General features: G+C 44.0%; 1 protein-coding gene across 2 annotated transcripts in view; it reads right to left on the bottom strand.

Moving 5' to 3' along the window:
• SNX7 (sorting nexin 7) overlaps positions 1 to 23,134 on the bottom strand; it is a 246,637-nt gene that overhangs the window by 118,943 nt on the left and 104,560 nt on the right. For both annotated transcript variants that reach the window (XM_063939845.1, XM_063939844.1), the window contains exons 2-4: positions 14,842 to 15,024; positions 9,908 to 10,018; positions 4,874 to 5,038 (exon numbers count right to left, since the gene is read on the bottom strand). In XM_063939845.1, the coding sequence (XP_063795915.1) occupies positions 4,874 to 5,038; positions 9,908 to 10,018; positions 14,842 to 15,024 (459 nt within the window). The remainder of the gene's footprint in view (positions 1 to 4,873; positions 5,039 to 9,907; positions 10,019 to 14,841; positions 15,025 to 23,134) is intronic.

Below are 23,134 nucleotides of genomic sequence, written 5' to 3'. Positions count from 1 at the left end.
CAGTTGTCCACTCCCGGAATGAAGATTGCTGACAGATCTTTTGCATGCCTTTCTGCCCAGAGGAGGATCTTTGTCACCTCTGCCATTGCCGCTCTGCTTTTCGTTCCGAACTGCCTGTTTATGCACGCGACTGCTGTTACATTGTCCGACTGGATCTGCACAGAATGATCTTGAAGAAGATGTAACGCTTGTCGGAGGCCTTTGTAAATGGCTCTCAATTCCAGCACGTTTATGTGAAGGCAGGCTTCCTGACTTGACCATTTTCCTTGGAAGCTGCCCCCTGTGTGACCACTACCCAGCCTCGGAGACTTGCATCCGTGGTTACCAGGACCCAGTCCTGAATCCCGAATCTGCGTCCCTCTAGTAGGTGTGGACTGTGTAGCCACCACAGGAGAGAAATCCTGGTTTTTGACGACAGGACTATTTTTCGGTGCATGTGAAGGTGGGATCCCGACCACTTGTCCAACAGGTCCCACTGGAATACTCTGGCATGGAACCTGCCAAACTGTATGGCCTCATAGGCCGCCACCATCTTCCCCAACAACCGAATGCACTGATGGATCGACACACTGGATGGTTTCAATAATTGTTTTACCATTTTCTGGATTTCCAGAGCCTTTTCCACCGGAAGAAATACTCTCTGAACTTCCGTGTCCAGAATCATCCTGAGAAAAGACAATCTGTCGGTTCCAATTGTGACTTTGGATAATTTATGATCCAACCGTGTTGTTGGAGTATCGACAGGGAGAGCGAGATGTTTTGTAACAACTGCTCCCTGAATCTCGCCTTTATCAGGAGATCGTCCACACAACTAATTATATTGACTCCTTTTTGACGAAGGAGGACCATCATCTCCGCCATCACCTTGGTGAATACCCTCGGCGCCGAGGAGAGACCGAAAGGTAACGTCTGGAACTGGTAATGGCAATCCTGAACCGCAAATCTCAGATAGGCCTGGTGAGGTTAAATGGCAACATGCAGGTAAGCATCCTTGATGTCTACCGACACCTTGTAATCCCCCTCCTCCGGACTGGAAATCACTGCCCGGAGTGATTCCATCTTGAACTTGAATCGTTTCAAGTAGAGATTCAAATTTTTCAGGTTCAGGGTCGGTCCGACCGAGCCGTCTGGCTTCGGACCTACAAAGAGGCTTGAATAAAACCCCTCCCCTTGTTGCGGCAAAGGCACCAGGACTACGACCTGGTCCTGACATAATTTTTGGATTGCCGCTGTCACTGCTTCTCTTTCTGGAAGAGAAACTGGCAAGGTTGATTTGAAATATCGGCATGGGGGAACGTCTTAAAACTCCAGCTTGTATCCCTGGGATACTATTTGCAATACCCATGGATCCAGGCCAGACAGAATCCAACCTTGGCTGAACAGTTTGAGACGTGCCCCCACCCAAGCGGCCTCCCGCAAGGGAGTTCCAGCGTCATGCTGAAGATTTGGCAGAAGTAGGGGTAGACTTCTGCTCCTGGGAACCTGGAGCCGCTGTGGGCTTCTTTCCCCTTCCTCTTCCCCTTCCTGCAAAGAAGGGGGAACCTCTCGCTCTTTTGTATTTATTGGGCCGAAAGGACTGCATGTGTGTGTGATAGGTCTTTTTTGCCGGTGCAGGAGCAGAGGGCACAAACGTGGACTTACCTGCGGTAGCCATCGAGGCTAACGCATCCAGACCATCGCCAAATAAGGTCTCACCTTTATATGGGAGAGCCTCCATGTTTCTTTTGGAATCCGCATCCGCGTTCCACTGGGGAATCCACAATGCCCGCTTAGCTGATACCAGCATGGTAGCGGCTTGTGAACTCAAGAGTCCAATATCTTTCATCGCTTCTAGCATGTAGGCGGCAGAGTCTTTGATATACCCTAACTTAAGGAGTATCTCATCTTTATCAACCGTGTCAATTTCTGATGACACGCTGTCTGACCATTTTTCAATAGCGCGACTGACCCACGAGCAGGCAATAGTGGGTCTGAGCAGTGTACTATTGGCAACATAAATGGATTTCAATGTAGTTTCCATCTTACGGTCAGCCGGCTCTTTTAGTGAAGCCGTGCCAGGTGCAGGGAGAATTACCTTGTTTGTCAACCTGGATAGTGCACTGTCTAACACAGGGGGTGATTCCCATTTTTTCCTGTTCTCTGCTGGGAAAGGGTAAGCTATCTGAATCCTCTTAGGGATATGAAATTTCTTCTCAGGATTCACCCACATCCCTTCAAAGAGAGTATTTAGCTCGTGGGAAGGAGGGAACGTGACTTTGGATATATTTTCCTTACGTAAATAAGCCTTCTCCTGAGGTACAGGTGTGGCTTCTGTAACTTCCAACACGTCCCTTATTGCCACAATCATATATTGTATATTTTTTGCCAATTTATGATCTATTTCTCTAGAGTCACTATCGTCGACACAAGAATCAGAGTCTGCGTCGGTATCAGTATTCACACACGGTCTCATGTGACCCAGAGGGGCCGCCTGCAGAAGGAAGAACTTGCCCCCCTTTAATTGCACCCTGTACTTGTAGTCAGAAGTGGAGGAGAGGACTAGCGTTGTCTCTGCAGCCTGAGGAGAGAGAGAAAATTGCGCTGAGCAGTGTGCTGGCTGCCTGAGGAAGAAGCTCCGCCCCCGCAATGGCGCGTTTTTCACTCAGTGTATGTGCATAATATTTATACTGGCGGGGGTAGGGCTGTGCCAGCAGCATCTTATGCCCCCTTTTTGCCAGTTTATAGAGGTTTTTATGCTGCCCAGGGCGCCTTCCCCCGCGCCCTGCACCGCCTGTGTGTGTGGGCAGTAATGGCGCGCTGCGCTGCAGCCAGCCGCGCTGTACCTCAGCCGTCACTTTGTTTGATAGAAGATCTATCTTCTTCTACTCACCTGTCTTCTGACTTCTGGCTCTGCGAGGGGGGTGACGGCGTGCTGTGGGAGTGAGCACCTAGGCACAGCTAGCGTTCAGTTCCCTTCAGGAGCTAATGGTGTCCTGTCAGCCAGAAGCAGATCCATGAAACTCTTCAGGAAGTTGGTTCTACTTCTGCCCCCTCAGTCCCACGAAGTAGGGAGTCTGTTGCCAGCAGTTCTCCCTGAAAATAAAAACCTAACATAAGTCTTTTCCAGAGAAACTCAGTAGAGCTCCTCAGAGTGCATCCAGTCTGCCTGGGCACATTTCTAAAACTGAAGTCTGGAAGAGGGGCATAGAGGGAGGAGCCAGTTCACACCCATTGAAAAGTCTTATGAGTGCCCATGGCTCCTGCGGAACCGTCTATACCCCATGGTCAATAAGTGGACCCCAGCATCCTCTAGGATGTATGAGAAACAAATAATTTGACAGCAGATAACAACCACTTGGCCCATCTATTCTGCCCCTTTATTTACCATATTTTTATGGAGGCAAGCAGAAGACTACAGGCAAAATTAGATACTGGACAGAGGGTGTTATTCAGAGTTGCAAGCAAACAAAAAAAGTGTGCACTACTGGGCAAAACCATGTGCACTGCAGGTGGGGCAGATGTAACATGTGCAGAGAGATTTAGATTTGGGTGGGGTGTGTTCAAACTGAAATCTAAATAGCAGTGTAAAAATAAAGCAGCCAGTATTTACCATGCACAGAAGCAATATAATCCACCCAAATCTAACTCTCTCTGCACATGCTACATTTGCTACCCCTGCAGTGCAACATGGTTTTGTCCAATTGTTAACTTTTTTGCTTTGCTAACAACTCTGAAAAACCCCCAGATTAAGGTACACCAGCAGTTCACGGTAGTGATGTGAAGATCCTGCCAACCTCTTGTAGGAAGACCATTTCGTCAAACATTTAACTTCATTTTCCTTCTACCATCTTTGTTAATTTGCTGTATTTTGTAGATAACAACGGCTTGCTTAAGAAAAGTAAATAGCAATTTGTATACATGGTAACGGCTTATGAGGAGGGGGGAGGCCTGGACTGCACACCCTAGAGTTTATCATCATTTTTTTGACTATCAGTATTCTTAGTGCTTAGAATGTGCACCTGCATTTTCTTTTTCTTGCTTGGCTCTACAAGTCTCAGCATGGTAGCATCGCTTACTATGTTTAAAATAAGCATGTGCAGTCCAAGCCCCACATCCCTACACTTATATGTGTATTTGTGCATATAAAGTACACTTGTAGGTATACCCTCCCAGCACCCTACTCATCTGGCCTTAGGTGATTTTAGTCAGTACAGACTCCTGCATTGCTATCTATATCTTAGAAAGGGCACTATTATAATAATAATGCGCTAGTATTATGGATGTTATCTTGACGTAGCAGGGTTAATCTTGAAGAGGCGGATGGGCACACATTTTTGGCCAAACGTGCCAAGAACCTCATCTATATTAAAAGTTAATTGTAAAGCTTATCATAATTGTTTTGACTATCAATATTCTTAATGCTTAGAGTGTGCACCTGAATTTTATTTTTCCTGCATATCTTTTTTATGAGGAAGGATTAAAATATTATGTTTCTCTGATTCCATCATGCTAATATTATAATTTTATTATAAAATCAACTCCATCATACAAGCTTACAATGGGGAACAAAGCTGGTACCACAGTAAGGGTAGCATTATCAAGAAGATGACATACAGTAAGTGAATCGTAAGTGCAACTTTATGCATGGGTGTAAAAATAGGTGGCATTATTAAGTAGGTATGTGTGTGGGGGGATGTAACCAGAGATAAATCTATGTACTATATAGAATGACAGCAAAAGACTTTAAAGCCCACTTTTATATTTCCTGGAAATAAGTGATTAATAATTTAAAATTATAAAGGAAGACACTTAAGCAGAAGTAAAACTGAACCCATTAAAAAGGAATAAATATAAAGGCTAAATAAGTTTTAAAACTATTAAACAGAGTTCTTACCCACGCTTGAGCTGTAAGGAAAATCTTGAAGTCTTCATTAAAAGTTAATGTTGGATGATCAGCTATTCTATTCAAAAATTTATGCAATGCTTTTCTTCGAGTCTCAATGAAATCGTCATTAAATCGTTCCACCATTCCTTTAACTATGAACTTCTCTGGTAATGGCTTGGGAGAAGAAAAAAAAAAAAAGCCAGACATGAATAAGAGGCACTTTAATGTATATATTATTCTACTGTACTCTTTTGGATAAAGAAGTGCTTCTGAAGACGCTGAATGCCATCTGTGGAAATCCACTCTCAATATATAATATCCATCCAGTCCTCAGGGACCCCTAACGATCATGTTTTTCAGATCTCCTAGTTGGTGCACAGGTGTATTCATTACTGGCGGACACATTTTGAAAGATCCAAAGGTGGAGATAATTATTTCTCTTGTGGCAAGGAAGAGATCTGTAACACAGTACATGCACTATTAGGGGTCCCCGAGGACTGCAGCTGAGAAACACTGGCCTATAAACTCACAAAATTCCTCTCACACTGTGTATAGGTCCATTTATATAGAACAGATGAATGTCGTGTTGTGCAGCACTTTGACTCAACCCTTAGGTGGAGCTTCCAAAAAGATAAATATTTTGTGTGTATGTGACTCAAAAAACCTCCCTGCTCTCAAAGGTTTCCAGATAGAATATGATAAAATAAAAATAACCTACAGCAGTCCTAACTGTCCTTTAAACTTTGATAATTTCTGGGGAGAATGTCTACTGATAATGCAGTGTACACAGTGTGCCTAATTCAGAAGCGGTTGTAAAGCGGCTAAAGTACGCAAGTTGGTCGATGTTTTCTTAGTTAGCATGCGTCTAAGTCACAGTCGCACAGAGGAACTAGTCGCAAAGTGAGTGACAGGAAGACAGCGTTTGGGGGTCGGAACGGGGAGTGGTCAAGTAAATGCAGGCGTGTCATGGCCATTCAGTTTCTGGGAGCTTATAAATTAGCAATTGTGATTTTATTTGCTACTGGAGAGCAGCTCAGCCTGCACGTCTACAGAGGTTCTTCAAATCTGCGGCATGACCAAATTTGTGAAAATGATTATCCAATGTATCAGTAATTGTACGCCATCAGAAGGAAATGTTGCGATAGCAGTGGACTTCCCTATGCTCAGGTTATCTTCTGCCCATAGAGGCATATAATCGAAACTGCGTACATCAAAAGATAGCAATAGCAATTGCAAGAACAACCACATCTGAATTCGGCCCAGTATGAATTGTGTATTAATGTTCCACATCTCCAGCATGCTACTTTCCTTGCTCCCCTTGTTTATAGATTTGCCATCCTCCTTTGCTAGCATAAAATAAATAGCTCACCATATCACCACTACAATCTCAGATCATTACACTTGCCACGATCAAAACACAATCATGTATTTATAAACGGACATCTTTCTCCCATGTTGGAGGAAGAAAAATGCTGATGTACACTACTAGCACTAAGAACACAGACAGTAAAAATAATTTAGATAAATCCTCACAATTAACAGAGTATAAGTGAAGTTCTTAGAACGCATTTGCGCAAATATCTGGGCCCATGGACTGCGACCAGGTGAGTTCATTACATGGGTCCCTAACATTTCTAATACTAACACATTATATAAAATGATCTAGGTCTTACCCTCAAATAGAGCCCTTATTAATGTGTGATCTGACTATTCCCTCTCTGTCTCCTCTCATGACTCCACCTCGCCCCCACTAACTGTAGGTGTTCTTGGGGCCTAATCCAGAGTTGATTGCAGCAGCAAATTTGTTAGCAGCTGGGCAAAACCATGTGCACTGCAGGGGGGGCAGATATAACATGTGCAAAAAGAGTTAGATTTGGGTGGAGTGTGTTCAAACTGATATCTAAATTGCAGTGTAAAAATAAAGCAGCCAGTATTTACCCTGCACATAAACAAAATAACCCACCCAAATGTAACTCTCTCTGCAAATGTTATATCTGCCCCCCCCCCCCTGCAGTGCAAGTATGTGTCTTTGTGTGAATCCAAGAAGTTTCCTACGGTGGAGTTTGTGTGAGTGTGCGTACTGTCTTTGTGAAGCAGCTGGAAAAATAAGGGGTTTGTGAGGCCCCTAATTCGTACACTAGGTTTGTATAACAAAATTACAGAAAAAAACCAGCACTACTGAATGTATAAAAATGTATATAATTCAAAGATAGTGCTAGACGGTCCACATAAAATATAGCTTTTTAATTAATATAATATTTAGTAAAAATTAGTGTGCAGGTATCATATAATAAATTGCATTTTCACTGCATATCTGACTCCATGATATATTCACCATATGGACTTAGGACCTTTCTCCGGATTCCTCCCATGAGCACAAAGATGGCTGGCGTTGCCCGGCAAGATGTAGTCCCCAAATGGGTGAGCACAAAGCAATGTCCCAATGGAAACTGACCTAGGGGTGTCCACAGTCTGTGCAAAAATTGTTAGGAGCTTTTTGCTGGAGAATGAGTAATGTCCATTTGTTGTCCCTCTGGTGCTGAAGTAGAGTCCGCAATGAATAAAGAAGGTTTTGTTAAGGCTCAACGCGTTTCCCTGGGTTGTTGTACCCCCGCTTCCTCAGGAGCATATGAGTGTGTTGTTCCTAAACCTGCTTTAAATACCTGTTTGATAATAGCATAAGTACATGCACCTGTGTGCTAATACAATATACATTAAAAACCGTCTAGCAAAATCAAGAAAATATTGTATGGAGGCAATGCTATGTTCATAGATACTATGTATTTCGTTAAATAAATCAACTTTGATAAAAACACAGAGATTTATAATATTCTTTTCAATAGAGTATAATTGATGCTTCTTAACTTGTTTGGCCACGTGACCGACTTGAACCAACAGGATCTCTGAGATAGAGAGAGCCCATTGGTTATTGTCGGTCACGTGATCGGACCCAAAAATGTATATTTTATTCCGAGTTTCAACTGATAGTTTAGTGGTATTTGATAGTTGTAAAATTCAAATAAAGACACCAAATATATTTGTACTGACAGTAGAGAGATCATCTGGCATCAAAGCGTCTGATTTTATGCTGCGATCCTCTACAAAATGGCATTGCAGCATAAAATCAGATACCTGCACACTAATTTTTACTAAATATTATATTAATTAAAAAGCTATATTTTATGTGGACCGTCTAGCACTATCTTTTAATTATATTAATTTTTATATATTCAGTAGCGCTGGTTATTTTCTGTAATTAGGTGTGGATGTGGGCCTACGTTTGGGCTCCATAAAAGTCCAGATTTCGGCCTTGTCCATTTTCTTCCAGAAACAGTTGGCTTCCCTCCCTGAGGTTCAGACTTTCTTGAAAGGGGTGTTGCACATCCAGCCTCCCTTTGTGCATCCTACGGCACCTTGGGATCTTAACGTGGTGTTGCAGTTCCTGCAATCGTATTGGTTCGAGCCTTTACAGGAGGTTGAGGTCAAGTTTCTCACTTGGAAGGCAGTCACACTGTTAGCATTAGCTTCTGCTAGGTCTGTGTCTGAACTGGGGGCTTTGTCCTGCAAAAGCACCTACTTAATTCTCCATGACGATAGAGCTGAGCTCAGGACGCATCACCAATTTCTTCCGAAGGTTGTGTCGGCTTTTCATTTCAACCAACCTATTGTGGTGCCAGTGGCTACTGACTCCTCAATTACCTCAAAGTTCTTGGATGTTGTGAGGGCTTTGAAGATTTATTTGAAGAGAACTTCTTGTCACAGAAAGTCAGACTCTCTGTTTGTCCTTTATGACCCCAACAAGTTTGGGTGTCCTGCTTCTAAGTAGACAATTCCTCGCTGGATCAGGTTCACTATCCAGCATGCTTATTCTACGGCAGGCTTGCCGTGTCCAAAATCTGTTAAGGCTTACTCTATTCGTAAGGTGGGTTCGTCCTGGGCGGCTGCCCGGGGTTTCTCGGCTTTACAATTTTGCCGAGCAGCAACTTGGTCTGGGTCGAACACGTTTGCTAAGTTCTACAAGTTCGATACTTTGGCCTCTGAGGACCTAAAGTTTGGTCAATTGGTTCTGCAGGAGCCTCAGCGCTTTACCTCCCATACTGGGAGCTTTGGTACATCTCCATGGTACTAATGTGGACCCCAGCATCATCTAGGACTAAGAGAAAATAGGATTTTAATTACCTACCGGTAAATCCTTCTCCTTGGGCACAGTTTCTAAACTGGGTCTGGTAGGAGGGGCATAGAGGGAGGAGCCAGCCCACACTATCAAGTTCTTAAAGTGCCAATGGCTCCTAGTGGACCCGTCTATAACCCATGGTACTAATGTGGACCCCAGCATCCTCTACAGACTACGAGAAAAGGATTTACCGGTAGGTAATTAAAATCCTATTTTCATAGCACATTTTACTGTATACGCACACACATTCATACTACGGTTAATTTTTGTAAGAAGCCAATTAACCTACAGTATATTTTTGGATTGTGGGAGGAAACCAACGCAAGTACAGGGAAAATATACAAACTCCACACACAGCCATGGTGGGAATCGAACCCATGACCTTAGTGCTGTGAGGCAGTACTGCAAACAATTACACCAAGATCCAGAGCTTCGTCTTTGGGCGCAGTATCGTCTCAGCAAGAAGCTGGCAGTGGGTAACCTTTTACACAAGACAACTCCTGTGGCCTTTGCATATTTTTGTATAGCCACTGTGTGCCAGACACAGCTGAAGTGCCGTTACCGTCAAACTCTGAAACAGGCCCCGTATATTCTTTTTTACGAAGGTCAGATGGGAATCTCATTATTTTTAATACATATCGGCATATGTACTAAGCCTTGGAGAAAGATAAAGTGGAGCGATATAAAGTACCAGCCAGTCAGATCCTAACTACCGTTACAGGCTGTGTTTGAAAAATGACAGGGGCTTGTTGGCTGGCACTTTATCTCTCTCAAAGGCTTAGTAAATAGCCCCCTTAAAACGTTGTTGTTTCTTCATCGTCACGTTGGGAGTGTTGCATCATATCACTGGCCTGATAATGATAACTTACTGGAATTATTAAAGTTGGGTGGGCATCTTCAAGTCTGCTCTTCAACCATAGGAAATCTTGATATCGCCTCCTGACTTCAAACTCACTAGAATCAAACTCGCTGCGAGTTGTCTGAAAGAACAAATAAAAAAAATGGTGTTTTTTCTTTAACACTTGCTTATAGCTTACATTAATAGACTTATGGGCCCTACACACTGTCAGATTTCACTGAATGATATGAACGTTCTCATTCATTAATGAACGAGAACTCGTTCATATCATTCAGTGTGGAGGCAGCAACAATGAACAATGCGCGGCCCCGCGTTCGTTAATCGTTGGTGCCCCGCCGCTTATGCATGCAGGCCAATATGGACAATCTCGTCCATATTAGCATGCATTGCTATGGAGCCGGGTGACGGGGGGAGTGAAGTCACTTTCCCCACCCGCCGCCATATGTGTAGGGCCCTTAAGAGATCAGGAAGGAAAATCTAACATCTCAAATATTTTTAGCCAGTAATCATAAATAGGCAACACACTCCATAACCCTGTGAAATATGTAAAGCTAGAAAAAAATGCATCCAGTATCTGTGCAGTAAAATGGCAGGATGAGATTTATACTTAGTAGTTGCAAACCGCTGCTGGTATGATTTCATCATAAATTCATGCAAAATCAGTACAGATGTTACTGTAAGCACAATTTAGCTGTATTTATGTCATTTTCCATTAATCTCACATCTTTAGCAATTTTAGGAAAGGAACTTTAAACACAATATGGCACAGTTTTCAAAATAAGCTATTTATATTTGTTTTTTTTAAAGGTGATAGAATGGAAGTATTCCTAGTGATCAGAATTATACCTTCCCAGCAATGTGAAGACTGGGGAGAAAGAACAGACCGTACTTTCTTCTGTCCCTAATCAGTCACTCAAATAGCTAAGTGCATTGTACCAGTATTTCTGCATATAGAACAATGAACTCTATGCAAGTATCCATTCCTCTTTTGTTCACCTACCAACAGACAGAACAGAGATGAAAGGCATTAAAAATAAAGCCTAAGCACCAAGCCTGATATCGCACGGTAAACAGATTGTGCAGGCTGAAAATGCTTTAAATGAAGGGGTTCATTTTGTTATTAGTACATTGACAAGGCTGAAAACCAAGTGGGAGAGAGAACATAATTAAATCAAGTATGGCTATTCTACTAAAGAAAATAAAAGGGCCTTTCAACACTTGTGTACAGTGCATAATAGGAGTTCAAAACTTATACAGAATATAAATTACATTGGAGGAAATGTAATTAAATAAGAATAAAAAAAATTAAACACAGTGTATTTATCAGATGAACACAGTTGGCCTTGGACTTAAATAGTGCTATAGATTATGGGGTATATTCAATTGCGGTCGAATTCCGGCGTGAATTCGACTGTTTTTGGATTCGACACAATTCGACAGGCGAAACCCTCCCGCCGGGACCCGAATTCGACATATTCAATAAATAACGGATTCGACAGTCCCGCTGTCGAAAAACGGACCAATTGACGAATAGTGGGCGGCCTGGATTCGACTTCATGGACCTCACAAAAGTGTTCAATAAATCCTGAAAAAAATTGCGTGAGGTCCCCCCTCCTAAGCATAACCAGCCTCGGGCTCTTTGAGTCGGTCCTGGTTGCAAAAATACGGGGGGAAAATTGACTGTGGTTCCCCCAGCGGTAGACCACAAGTGTGACCCCACATAACCTCGCGGTCTACCGCTGACCGCAAAGTTCCCACCATTGGATATAATGGAGCGCCTATGCGCTACATTGTATCTCGAGTGTGATGCCTGACTGACAGTTCAGGCGCGCACAGCCAATCAGGAGAGTGCCATGACGTGGCGCTCCCTGATTGGCTGAATGGACCCTCTTTGACAGCAGTCACGGGGGATCCCGCCAGTCGGGGAAAGGGGTCCCATGTGTAAACATGGGACCCCTTTCAGTGCATGGTTCGGGTTCTTCATTTTTTTCTTTGTGGATTAAAAACAAAGAAGAGGACCGATCTACACAGGATTGTTGTATAATTTTATTTACAGGTACCCCGTGGATTCTACGTGAAGAAGGGGACCGATTGCTTTGTGTCAACATAGGTAAGTATGTGTGTATGTAGGTGTGCATGTATGTAATAAAGTTGTACTGTCACGGTGTGTGCGTTGCGTTATTTTGTAGTAGAACTACAGGTACCAGCGGGCCCGTTTCCACCCCGCATGCTGGTACTTGTGGTTCTCCAAGTACCAGCGTGCGGGGGAGGCTTGCTGGGACTTGTGGTTCTACTGCAAAGAACAATATTCTTTTTTTTGTCACAAAAGGCTATCAGCCCCACATCCGCCACCCTTGGATGGGGGGGGGGGGGACACAGCCTCGGGCTTCACCCCTAGCCCTTGGGTGGCTGGAGGAGGGGGGCCTTGATTTAAGGGGTCCCCACTCCTCCAGGGTACCCCGGCTAGGGAGGACTAGTTGGGGATTTAATGCCACGGCCGCAGGGACCTATATAAAAGTGTCCCCCGGCTGTGGCATTATCTCTCTGACTAGTGGAGTCCGGTGCAGGTGGAAAAAATACGGGGGACCCCTACGTCTTTTTTCCACCCGTATTTTTTGCACCAGGACCAGGCGCAGAGCCCGGTGCTGGTTGTTAAAATATGGGGGAACCCCTGTCAATTTTTTCCCCGTATTTTTACAACCAGGACCTGCTCAAAGAGTCCGAGGCTGGTAATGCTTATGAGGGGGGACCCCACGCATTTTTTTTCAGGAATTTTAACACTTTCAACACCCCTTCCAACTGAAAAACATGCACTGATCTCTCCATATTATTGTAGTTAGTAAAAAAAAAAAAAATATTTTAAAAAAATCGATTAAATAATACTTGTGGCTCCTAAATAGACAAACCAAGTAGATAATCCCTTCTAATATAAATAGATATGCTATTAGCAATCATAAAAGCACCAAAAAATACATGTTTTAAAAAAAAATTATTAGATCACGACAGAAAAATGAGGCGGAATGAAATTGGCGAAATGACTGTCGAAAAGCATTGTTGTCGAATCAACATTCTTCAATTGAATATACTTTTGTCGAAAAGCCGCATTTTAACATTGCAGACATGTCGAATTGAAAAAATGTCGAACTGCAAAAAGTCGAAAATGAAACGGCAGGATTTTTGTCGAAAAGCACTGTATTGAATTGTCTAATCAAATTCGACAGGTTTTTTTGTGTCGAAAATGACCTGTTTTTCGACAATTTCGGCAATTCGACCGCAATTGAATATACCCCTATGTTATAATGGATGACTGATGTACAGTATAGATCTTCAGAAAATTACTTACTTGGTAAGTACTTGCATATTTTAAATATATGGATCAGTTCAATCAGTGGTTATGGCGTTGTCATTTTGGGAACATGTCATTGAAGCCAGATAATTTTGCTGTATGTTACTTTGAAATTATAATCCCTTAATAGAGAGCAATATTTTTTGGGGGGGGAGGGGGGATCTGTTTTAGGTCAATAGGTTTTGCCTGTATGCCTCTTATTTCCAAAAAGCCTGCAGCAAGCCAGCTATTCACCCTGTCTAGAGCATGTAACTAATGTGTGCGTGATTTGGAGTCATGCTTACAGGGAGAACAATTCTGTATGTTACACATCTCTTGCATTGAGCATGGGCTGGCGCAAGTCTAGATACAAATGAGTTTCCGCTTGCAGATGCATGAACCCCCCCTCCACCCACCTTAGTATAAGGTAGTAAATAGGGCTTCCTCAGCTGCCCACATCTACCGCTACTTTGCAAGTGACCCAGCTGCATAGTTTGTAGCCATTAATGTCACATTCATTGCTTGTCATTTGGCACACCTCAAGCCACTGGAATATTGTTGGATTGGGGAGGAAGGGTGTTAAGGTATTCTAGAGAAGAGAAAGCAAAACGATGGAATCGTACTAACTGGTAAGCTACCCAAGTTACCTTACTAGCACTACCACGTTCAAGAGCCCTTCTAGTCGCACCTACTCGTAAGCACGTTAACTAACACCGGGTGTCTACAGTATGTAGTATTTCGTATGAAACATATCATTTTAATCAATACTGAGGCTAGATGTGAGGACAAATCTGTTCTAATGGGGCCCTTACACTTATACGATATTGCATACAATCATGCGCATCTGTGCGATTAATCGCATGACTGTATGCACATATTGTGCACCATGCAACGCGCGGGCACGCCGGTCAAATCTCGCGTCTCAAGATATTAAGTGCTGCACTTAATATTTATCACATTGCAGTGCGATTGCATGTGTTTTTAAAAACACATACAATATAATCGCACTGCGTTGCGTGTTGGGCACCCGCCAGGAGTGGCCAGAGGCCGCTCCTACATGGCAGTGACGTTCCCATCAAGTGATTACCATGCGATCTATTGCATGATCGCATGGTAATCACTTTGGCAGTTCAGGTGCCAGTGCGAAGCCCAGCGATGTCACGTCGCAGGGCATCACACAAGTGTATGGCGGGCATAAGTCTTGGAAAGAGATAAAGTACAAACCAATCAGCTGCTGTTATTTTTCAAACCCAGCCTGTAACATGGGAGCATTGGCTGGTAATTTATCTCTCTCCACGGCTTAGTACATCTCCCCCAAAGACTCAATCCATCCAATCCTATTTAACAGTGTAGAAGGACTGCATTAAACTCTTTTGAACAGGAATGGACAGATCAAGTCCTTATAAGTCCTAACCATTCTGATCTATATGTTACGCAAAAGAAAGCTTGCTCTTGGTTGAATATTTACCATTGTTTATTACCAGGAGCCCTGATATATCCCAAATGCACAGATGTGGACAATAAAAATTGATCATTCCAGATTCTTTGTGACCAGTATGTGTGCTGCACTAGTAAGAAATAGACATTTCAAATTAATTAATTTAAAAATAGATACTGACCTTTGTTGCAATCCTGTATGTAATAAAGGTTTCTATTGCGGTTATGTGACTTTCTGGTTCATCAACAGTAATGAAGAGGTCCTTGACATCAGGTTCATCTTCAAATTTAATCTGATTTATCATGGACAATGGAGAGGCCAACATCAAAGGACTAAATGAATTCCCATCATTCAGTGTTGCATCCTATGGAGCACAAAACATACAAATTAGTAAAAATATTATATTCCTAACATGTACTATATACTACAGTAGGCTTGCCAAACTATATAATCTGGGACACCTATGATTTACACAGGTTCTGTGGCTGGCTAAATTGAAGCCTACATTTCAGCATACAGTAGTTTAATTCACCACCGAACCTGTGTAAATCATTAAAGGGATAGTATGGCAAGCCTATATGAATACTATGATGTACTGGAAAATAACATTCAAATATCTCCCCGTTTTCCCAAACCATCCTTTTTGTATAAGATGCAATGTAATGACATGTATGACTTCACATACAAAAGTGTAAAACTTGTACGCTTTACAATAAAAACATACATTTAAAATGACTGAATCATAAAATTCGGCACAAATATGCAGCCTGCAAAATAATCATTAATTTCCCTTTAATTCTGAGTGAGACTAGAGTATGAAACACATATGACACAATAAAAAAAAATTAATTCTATGACCTAGATAATCCTCACCCAAATAGCCCGGGGCTCTGCTCATCCACAGATGGAAAAAGCTCATAGAAACATAGCATTTGACGGCAGATAAGAACCACGTGGCCCATCTAGTCTGCCCTAAATACGGTACACTAGGGTCACACACTAAACACATGTACACACTAGCACACATTTACACACTAGGGTTCAATTTTTGTTGGAAAAGAACCCATAGCCTAAGCGCTGGTAGGCAGTAATGCTAGCCATTACACCATCCGTACTGCCCATACAATGCAACTTTTAATAGATATATCACAGGTTGAGTATCCCTTATCCAAAATGCCAGGGACCAGAAGTATTTTGGATATCGGATTTTTCTGTATTTTGGAATAATTGCATACCATAATGAGATATCATGGCGCTGGAACCTAAGTCTAAGCACAGAATGCATTTATGTTTCATATACACCTTATACAGACAGCCGGAAGGTCATTTAATACAATATTTTTAATAACTTTGTATATTAAACAAAGTTTGTGTACATTGAGCAATCAGAAAACAAAGGTTTCAATATCTCAGTCTCACTCCGTATTTCGGAATATTCCGTATTTCAGAATATTTGGATATGGGATACTCAACCTATATAAGCAGTCATGGATCGTTTGAAAAAGTCACGTGATCGTGACGAAACGCGTTAGGCTCCTCCCACTACCTCTCTGATTGCTGACCCATCCGCTTTGGCTTTACATCACGGACGGCTCCGGCCAGCGCTTTTTACCGAACGGCTCCATTCTGCTGATAGCGGCGGCTGCCGCGTACGGACACTCCAGCCACAGTGAGAGAATTTACCCTCTACACCTGGAAACCCAGGCTCACGTTGATGCACAGCAAATACAGTAACCCTGTTAATAGCATCTTGGCATCGGACGGCGTACTCCCTTTCGCACGTAAGTGGGCATATTAAAGGATTTATACCAGCCCACGGGAGATTCCAGGAAAAAGCCGTTTTTATACAGAGACACTTTTCAGTACATGGGAACAGTCTCCTTCAGAGCAATTTGCCACTACTATTTCTTTACAGAAAGGGCTCTAGTGGATTACACCGGGGACGCCCGGCAGTAACATCCCAGGAGAGGTAATTAAATCATCCTACTCAATTAAAATCACCTGTTGTCGGGACTCACTCTACATCTTAAAGTACATGCTGCCTCTGTACTTATAGACACTGTGTAGTCTCATTTCGTTTGTGATTAATTCCATCTCAGTGAGTAGTGATCTGATTGTTACATGCATGTCATAATAACGCCCCTTTTTCCATGTTATTACCAGTTATCTACTTATTAAGTAATAATTTTTACCTGCTGTATAATACTTAGGGTCAGCTCAGAGTATATTTATACATTTAATCCTTTAAAATATCGTACTTACAGTTACATTGGTATACTAACATTTTAAATAAACATTTTTATTTATTATTATCGGTTTGTCAGCTCTCCATTAATAAGGTTACTTTTAACTACATTATAAGCGCAGCCAATTTTTTTCTCTTTGCATTTGGTAATTGTTAAAGCATATACACAGTGCTTTTTTAACAGCGCTCATGATGTCGTTTTAAAATATAAAACTATCTGATTAGGCGCTCATAGCAGATCCTGTGTAGCTATGGATCGTATTATGTGTACAGATAGACCAGATATAAACCTACATTTGTCATTTTACCCAACTGGCTTCTATTCACTTTGTTAGATCGTAGTAGCCAGGGAAAGGCTAACTTTAGACTTCTACCCAGGATCTATTTATCAAAATCTCCTTATGTTAAAATTGTAAATCAACACCACATTAACATTGTGTGTTTTTTTGTCACACAATGCAATTCTTATCAAATGTTCTTACTTCCTAAGCTTCTTAAATTGATATTTAATTTTAGAAAAAGGAAAAAAATATTAGGATAGCCACGGCGAGACCTTTAGCTGCGGTAATTTACAGCAGCCAATAGGATACTGCCCATAGTCTGGAAACAGAAATTAAACGATTGTAGAGTTCCATAGTCAGCCGAGACTGTGTCATGTATGAAGTATCCCTGAAAACCATTTTAAAATGTCGGTAATTGTGTAAAAGACAATATATAACACGTAATACACTAGTTTGGGCTACTTGACCACTGGGACAGAGATTCTAATTTCTCGACTAAAGGCAGTGCCACACTGGATGACATGAACGATAAACAATATCGTTCCTGGTTTTCCCTTGAACTTCCTGGACTCCCAGATGAACGATAATGAGCGAGATAGAGTGGCCACACTGAGCGATTTCATGAACGACTGAACGATATGCACCACGTAGCTAGGGCGAGCCCCGGTGGGCCGATCGGTGTGCGGGGCCGCCTGTCATATGTGGCCCCGCCCCCAACAACTCATATCAATGAGCATTGTGTGTTGCAGCCACCGGCAGCTATAAGAAGAGCCCCCGTCCGGCTGTCAGGAAAAGGAGGCGCGCCCGCCTACTGTCCGCACCGCTCCCCCACCCACCACGATCACCTGTTGCCTGCTGGGAGCACCCCACTGTGCTGCATGTGCCGCTTCCCGCACCGCTGCATGTGACGTGCACACAGAGTTGGCCCGACGCATATGCTGGCTATGCAGCCGCGTATAGCGCCGAAAAGTGGACGGCGCCACTGTGGGATTCAGTGAAACCCGGACAGGATCAGCTCACTGCAGCAACCGCTGCCGCTGGTGAGCTGTGTAAGCATCCAGTGGAGTGCCCGCGATGGGCTGTCAGCGGGGAGGGAGAGATCATTGCCAGCTCCCTGCTCGAAGCTGCTGCTGCTCCCACACTGCCAGGAGGCTGTCAGCTCTGCACAGTGGCGCTGTCTGTGCGCTGCTGTCACATGGTGTAACACTGTGCAGGGCTAACAGCCTCCTTCCTATCCCGCTGCTCCTACCACCGGGCAGAGGGAGAGGGGGGGGGCACTGAGATAGCTGCAGCACCAGCAGTTAGCTATAGAACTCTGGCTGCATAAGAGGGGCAAATGTTTTTAATGCAGCATAAATGAATAATTAATAAAAAATGACCCCTTGACCACTATTTTTGCTCCCCAGCGTCACTGGTCTCTGCAGCTAATTGATCTGGGTTTTGTGCATAGTATACAGTGGCTGTCTCTTACTGTGAGATGCTGTATATGGTGAATGATCTGCACCATACTGGTGGTACTCCTTTCATGCGGCACCCCTGGGTGGTTACCTTGTCAACCTATGCCAGCAACCAGCACTGGTGTAATCATTCAGGTTGCTGAACAATATACATCTAAAAATTACTGTGAGTTAATGTGAAATTTATGAGTTATTTTCAATAAAATTCAGCAGACAGTTTTTACTTGGACTCATTTTAAACAATAAAAGGGTCTCTACCTGGCATCATATGTATAAGGGGTACTACTGTATGGTGTAATGTAACCAGTGGTGCAAGTAGAAAAAATGTCTTACAGGTACTGTGTGCGCGCGCCAAAGGCGCGGGTGCCAAAAAAAATGGGTGTGTCCAAATGACATATGGGGCGTGGCCAATGAAAATGTGGGCGTGATACACATATGGGGGAGGGGCATATACACATATGACCCCCACAGTGCCAGATACACGTTGCCCCACAGTGCCAGATACACGTTGCCCCCCACAGTGCCAGATACACGAATGCCCCCCACAGTGCCAGATACACGAATGCCCCCCACAGTGCCAGATACACGAATGCCCCCCACAGTGCCAGATACACGAATGCCCCCCACAGTGCCAGATATACATTGCCCCCCACAGTGCCAGGTATACATTGCCCCCCACAGTGCCAGATATACATTGCCCACAACAGTGCCAGATATACATTGCCCGCCACAGTGCCAGGTATACATTGCCCGCCACAGTGCCAGGTATACATTGCCCCCACAGTGCCAGGTATACATTGCCCCCCACAGTGCCAGGTATACATTGCCCCCCACAGTGCCAGATATACATTACCCCCCACAGTGCTGCCTCCCCCCCCCCCCTTCCCCAGCTCAGCGCTGCTGCTGTTGTGTTGTCTCCCGTGTGTGAGGGGAGGAGAGCGCAGCCTGCACCTCTCCTTCCCCTCAGTCTCCGGCGGGTGAGTTCAATATTCAGCGCGATCCGTGAGCCAATCAAAGCTCCGCAAGCTCTGATTGGCTCACGGGCGGCGCTGATTTGAACGAAGACACTGAGGGCAGGAGAGGCGCAGGCTGCACTCTCCTCCCCTCACATCAGCGGTAGCAAGCGGCGGCCCGTCGGTGTGGGTACGGCGTACCCACGGCGAAATTCTTAAGGGTACGCCGTACCCACCCGTACCCGCATACTTGCACCGCTGAATGTAACTGACATACACTACTGTGCGGTGTAATGTGAATTAGTACTATTATGTGGCCACTCTACTTCCCCATGAGGTCATGCCCCTATATATTTGATGCGCGCTCTGTCCCTATTTTCAATGGGGGGGGGGGCACCAACGGAAAATTTCACCTGAGTGCCACAAGGTCCAGAACTGCCCCTGGATCTTGTATTGCTAAATATATTACCCCGCCATGTTACTGCATCTACCTGGTGCAATGTGTATAAGAGGCTTTACCTGGCGCAATGTGTATAAGAGGTGCTACCTGTTGTAAAGTGTATAAGAGGCTCTAACTAGTTCAGAGTGTATAAGACGCTCTACCTGGTGCAATGTGTATAAGGGGCTACCTAGCACAATGTGTACAAGAGGTTCTAGCTGGTGCAATGTGTATAAAAAACTCTAGCTGTTGCAATGTGTATAAGGGGCTCTACCTGGTGCAAAGTGTATAGCTCTACCTAGTGTAATGTGTATAATGTGCTACCTAGCACAATGTGTATAAGAGGCTCTAGCTGGTGCAATGTGTATAAGGGGCTACCTGGCGCAGTGTGTATAAGGGGCTCTACCTGCTGCACAGTGTGTAAGAAGCTCTACCTGGTGTAATGTGTATAAGGTGCTACCTAGCAAAATATGTATAAGAGGCTCGAGCTGGTGCAATGTGTATAAGAAGCTCTAACTGGTGCAATGTGTATAAGAGGCTCTACCTGGTGCAAAGTGTATAAAGGGCTCTACCTGGTGCAATGTGTATAAGGGGCTACTTGGCGCAATGTATATAAGATGCAAAGTAATCCCGCCTACTTTGGTATTGTCTTCTCCTACAGTTGGTTTTGTGCCGCCAACATGAGGCAATTTCTAGATTTTTTTCCAAGGCCACTTTTGTTTCCCAATCCGCCCCTGGCCAGAAGGAGGGTTTTATGTTCACACGCCGGCCAGGAAGTTCACTCGCTGCAGAACAGGATCCGGCCAGTGCCACGATGGGATTTCAATAGAACACAGTGTGGCACAGTTGCACTGTGTGAACACACACATTCAAATGTATGTGTTCAACTTGAAATCCCGTTGTCCTGTCATCCGGCTCAGTTGAATCCGGAGGCAGCGGAACCGCCGCATGTGTGTTAGCGGATGCATAGGAGACCATATGCAGGCTCCTTTCGGCTAAGTGGGTCCTGCTGAACGGGACACGCTTGGCCGCTATGTGTGGCCCCAGCCTTAAGACATGGAAACGGACAAGAAAAATGAATACCTGGTGTTCATTTTGTCATTTTAAATGTCTTGAATACACTGCAAGAGCCTAGTTGTTTGTGACAGATCTTTCTGCATCCTGTGCTGCTCCTCGCCCTTCCTAAGTGATAGAAGATAGGTCAATACAAAAATGGAATTAAATAAACTCTGCTCAGAAAATATTAATTAAAGTTATGTGAAATCGGCAGCAAATATTTGACAACTCAGAGGGAGAGGAGTGTAAAGACCAGCCAAACAAATCTCAAAACAGAACAAGCCAGATTTTTTTCAGCTTGCTAGAACTTGTGAGGCTGCTGCATAGATAGTCAAGATTGTTAGCTCCTGTTGTAATGGGATGCAGCAGTGGACATTGAATAGGGAAACACAGAAAACAGTAGTCATATCGTTTTTTCAAAAATAAGTTTCTTGGCAGGACAGTGAATTGACACTTGCATAAATGTATCACTGATAACACACCTTCTATATAAACATATTAGTAGATCAACTATATTCAGGATACCACTGATCTCAAACAACCCTCCAGGACTTCAGGTGGGAGGCGCATTCAGTATGTCCGCGTTTTAGCTGGCTTCGTCTTTGGCTATCAAATACATGGTCAAATCACATTATTATGACCACTTGCTAATAGCCAGGTAACCACGGTGTGCAGCACGGACAGTAGTTAGACTGACAGAACTGTTGTTTTAGACACACGTCTTGTAGCCCCCAGGTTCATTTTGACGGTGAGCTACTCCACTGTAAGGTTCGGCCCTCACGCACCTTCGTAAAAAACATTTACCTCGCACATCAATGGCACATGGTGCGCTGCAGTTTCCATGTTAGTTATTTGCAAATGGTGCTATTTGTACAGTCACAATACACCTTCACCACAGCAGCATACAAACCGTTCACAAACTGCGCTGTTTCAGAAATACTGCCACCCTTGGGGCGAAAGCCGTTAATCATCCCTTTTTGCAACCCTGAGAAATCGCCCCTTTTACCGATGACAGCAGCGAGGGATATGTGTGCAGATGGCCTATTGCACACCTTATATACCCACCAAGCCAGTGCACGACACGTGAATTACTTCATGGACTACACGCTGACGTCAAATGTAGATGGTGGTCATAATACTGTGACTCGACCGTGCAGTTAGCCATACACATCAGTGTTGCCCCTCTGTACGTGCCCTGTTCCATCAGAGATGCACTGTATCTGTGGCACGAGAGGAAGCTAATATTTCACTTGTTGGAGCTTTTGGAGAACTCCGGGTGTTGGCCCTCAACATGTGGGCTGGCATGAACGGCATTACCATGTCCTGGGGCACAAATACTGCCCTCTCAAGAGAGATTGTTTGCGGTCCACTGCGGTATCACTGCTTGTTTGAGTAACTGAGTCCAGCTGATCTGATGGTCTTTGTGGACCACTTGCCATCCCTGCCTTGATCCCAGAGAGCCTGCTCTCCATTGCTATCCCCTTTGCTTGGATCAGGGAAGGGGTGTGTGCCTAATTGGAACTCAACTATCTCTGAGGGCTAGCAGTAAACCGGTGCTCCGAGTCCTGCTTCCCATTTTGATCGTGGTGTATATGCAGGTGTCAACCTCTTATCGCCCATGATCCTGCCTGCTGTGCTGTAGAAACTATTCTGACTTCTATTGACGGACTGCCTCCCCTTTCGCCATGTGGGAAGATGAGCCTTTGTAAACCATGGAACAGTAGAGCTCCTCATGGCACTCTGTCCAAGCCTCTGTCACGGGACTCGTCAATCATGTCCTGGCATGATCTCCTGTACTTCATCTACTATCCTGTTGGTCTGCTGTTGGTTACCCGGCTGCTGTTCCTACTTGTGTCGTCCTATCTCCCCCAACCCTTCCTAGTCCCAATCCCCCTCTCCACTCCCTCTCTTATCCTTTACAAGACTATAGTTGAGCTACTGCCTCTCCCTTCCTGGAGCTGCAGATGGACAGCCCACAAATCCGCAAATTCTATCCTGATCTCTGGGGACTATTGCTGGATTGAGATTAGAGGCTTTTTGTTT

The sequence above is a fragment of the Pseudophryne corroboree genome, chromosome 9 (genome assembly GCF_028390025.1).
Source record: "Pseudophryne corroboree isolate aPseCor3 chromosome 9, aPseCor3.hap2, whole genome shotgun sequence".
NCBI lineage: Eukaryota > Metazoa > Chordata > Amphibia > Anura > Myobatrachidae > Pseudophryne > Pseudophryne corroboree.
Note: the sequence above shows the minus strand (reverse complement) of the source record. Positions and strands in the feature narration are given on the sequence as shown.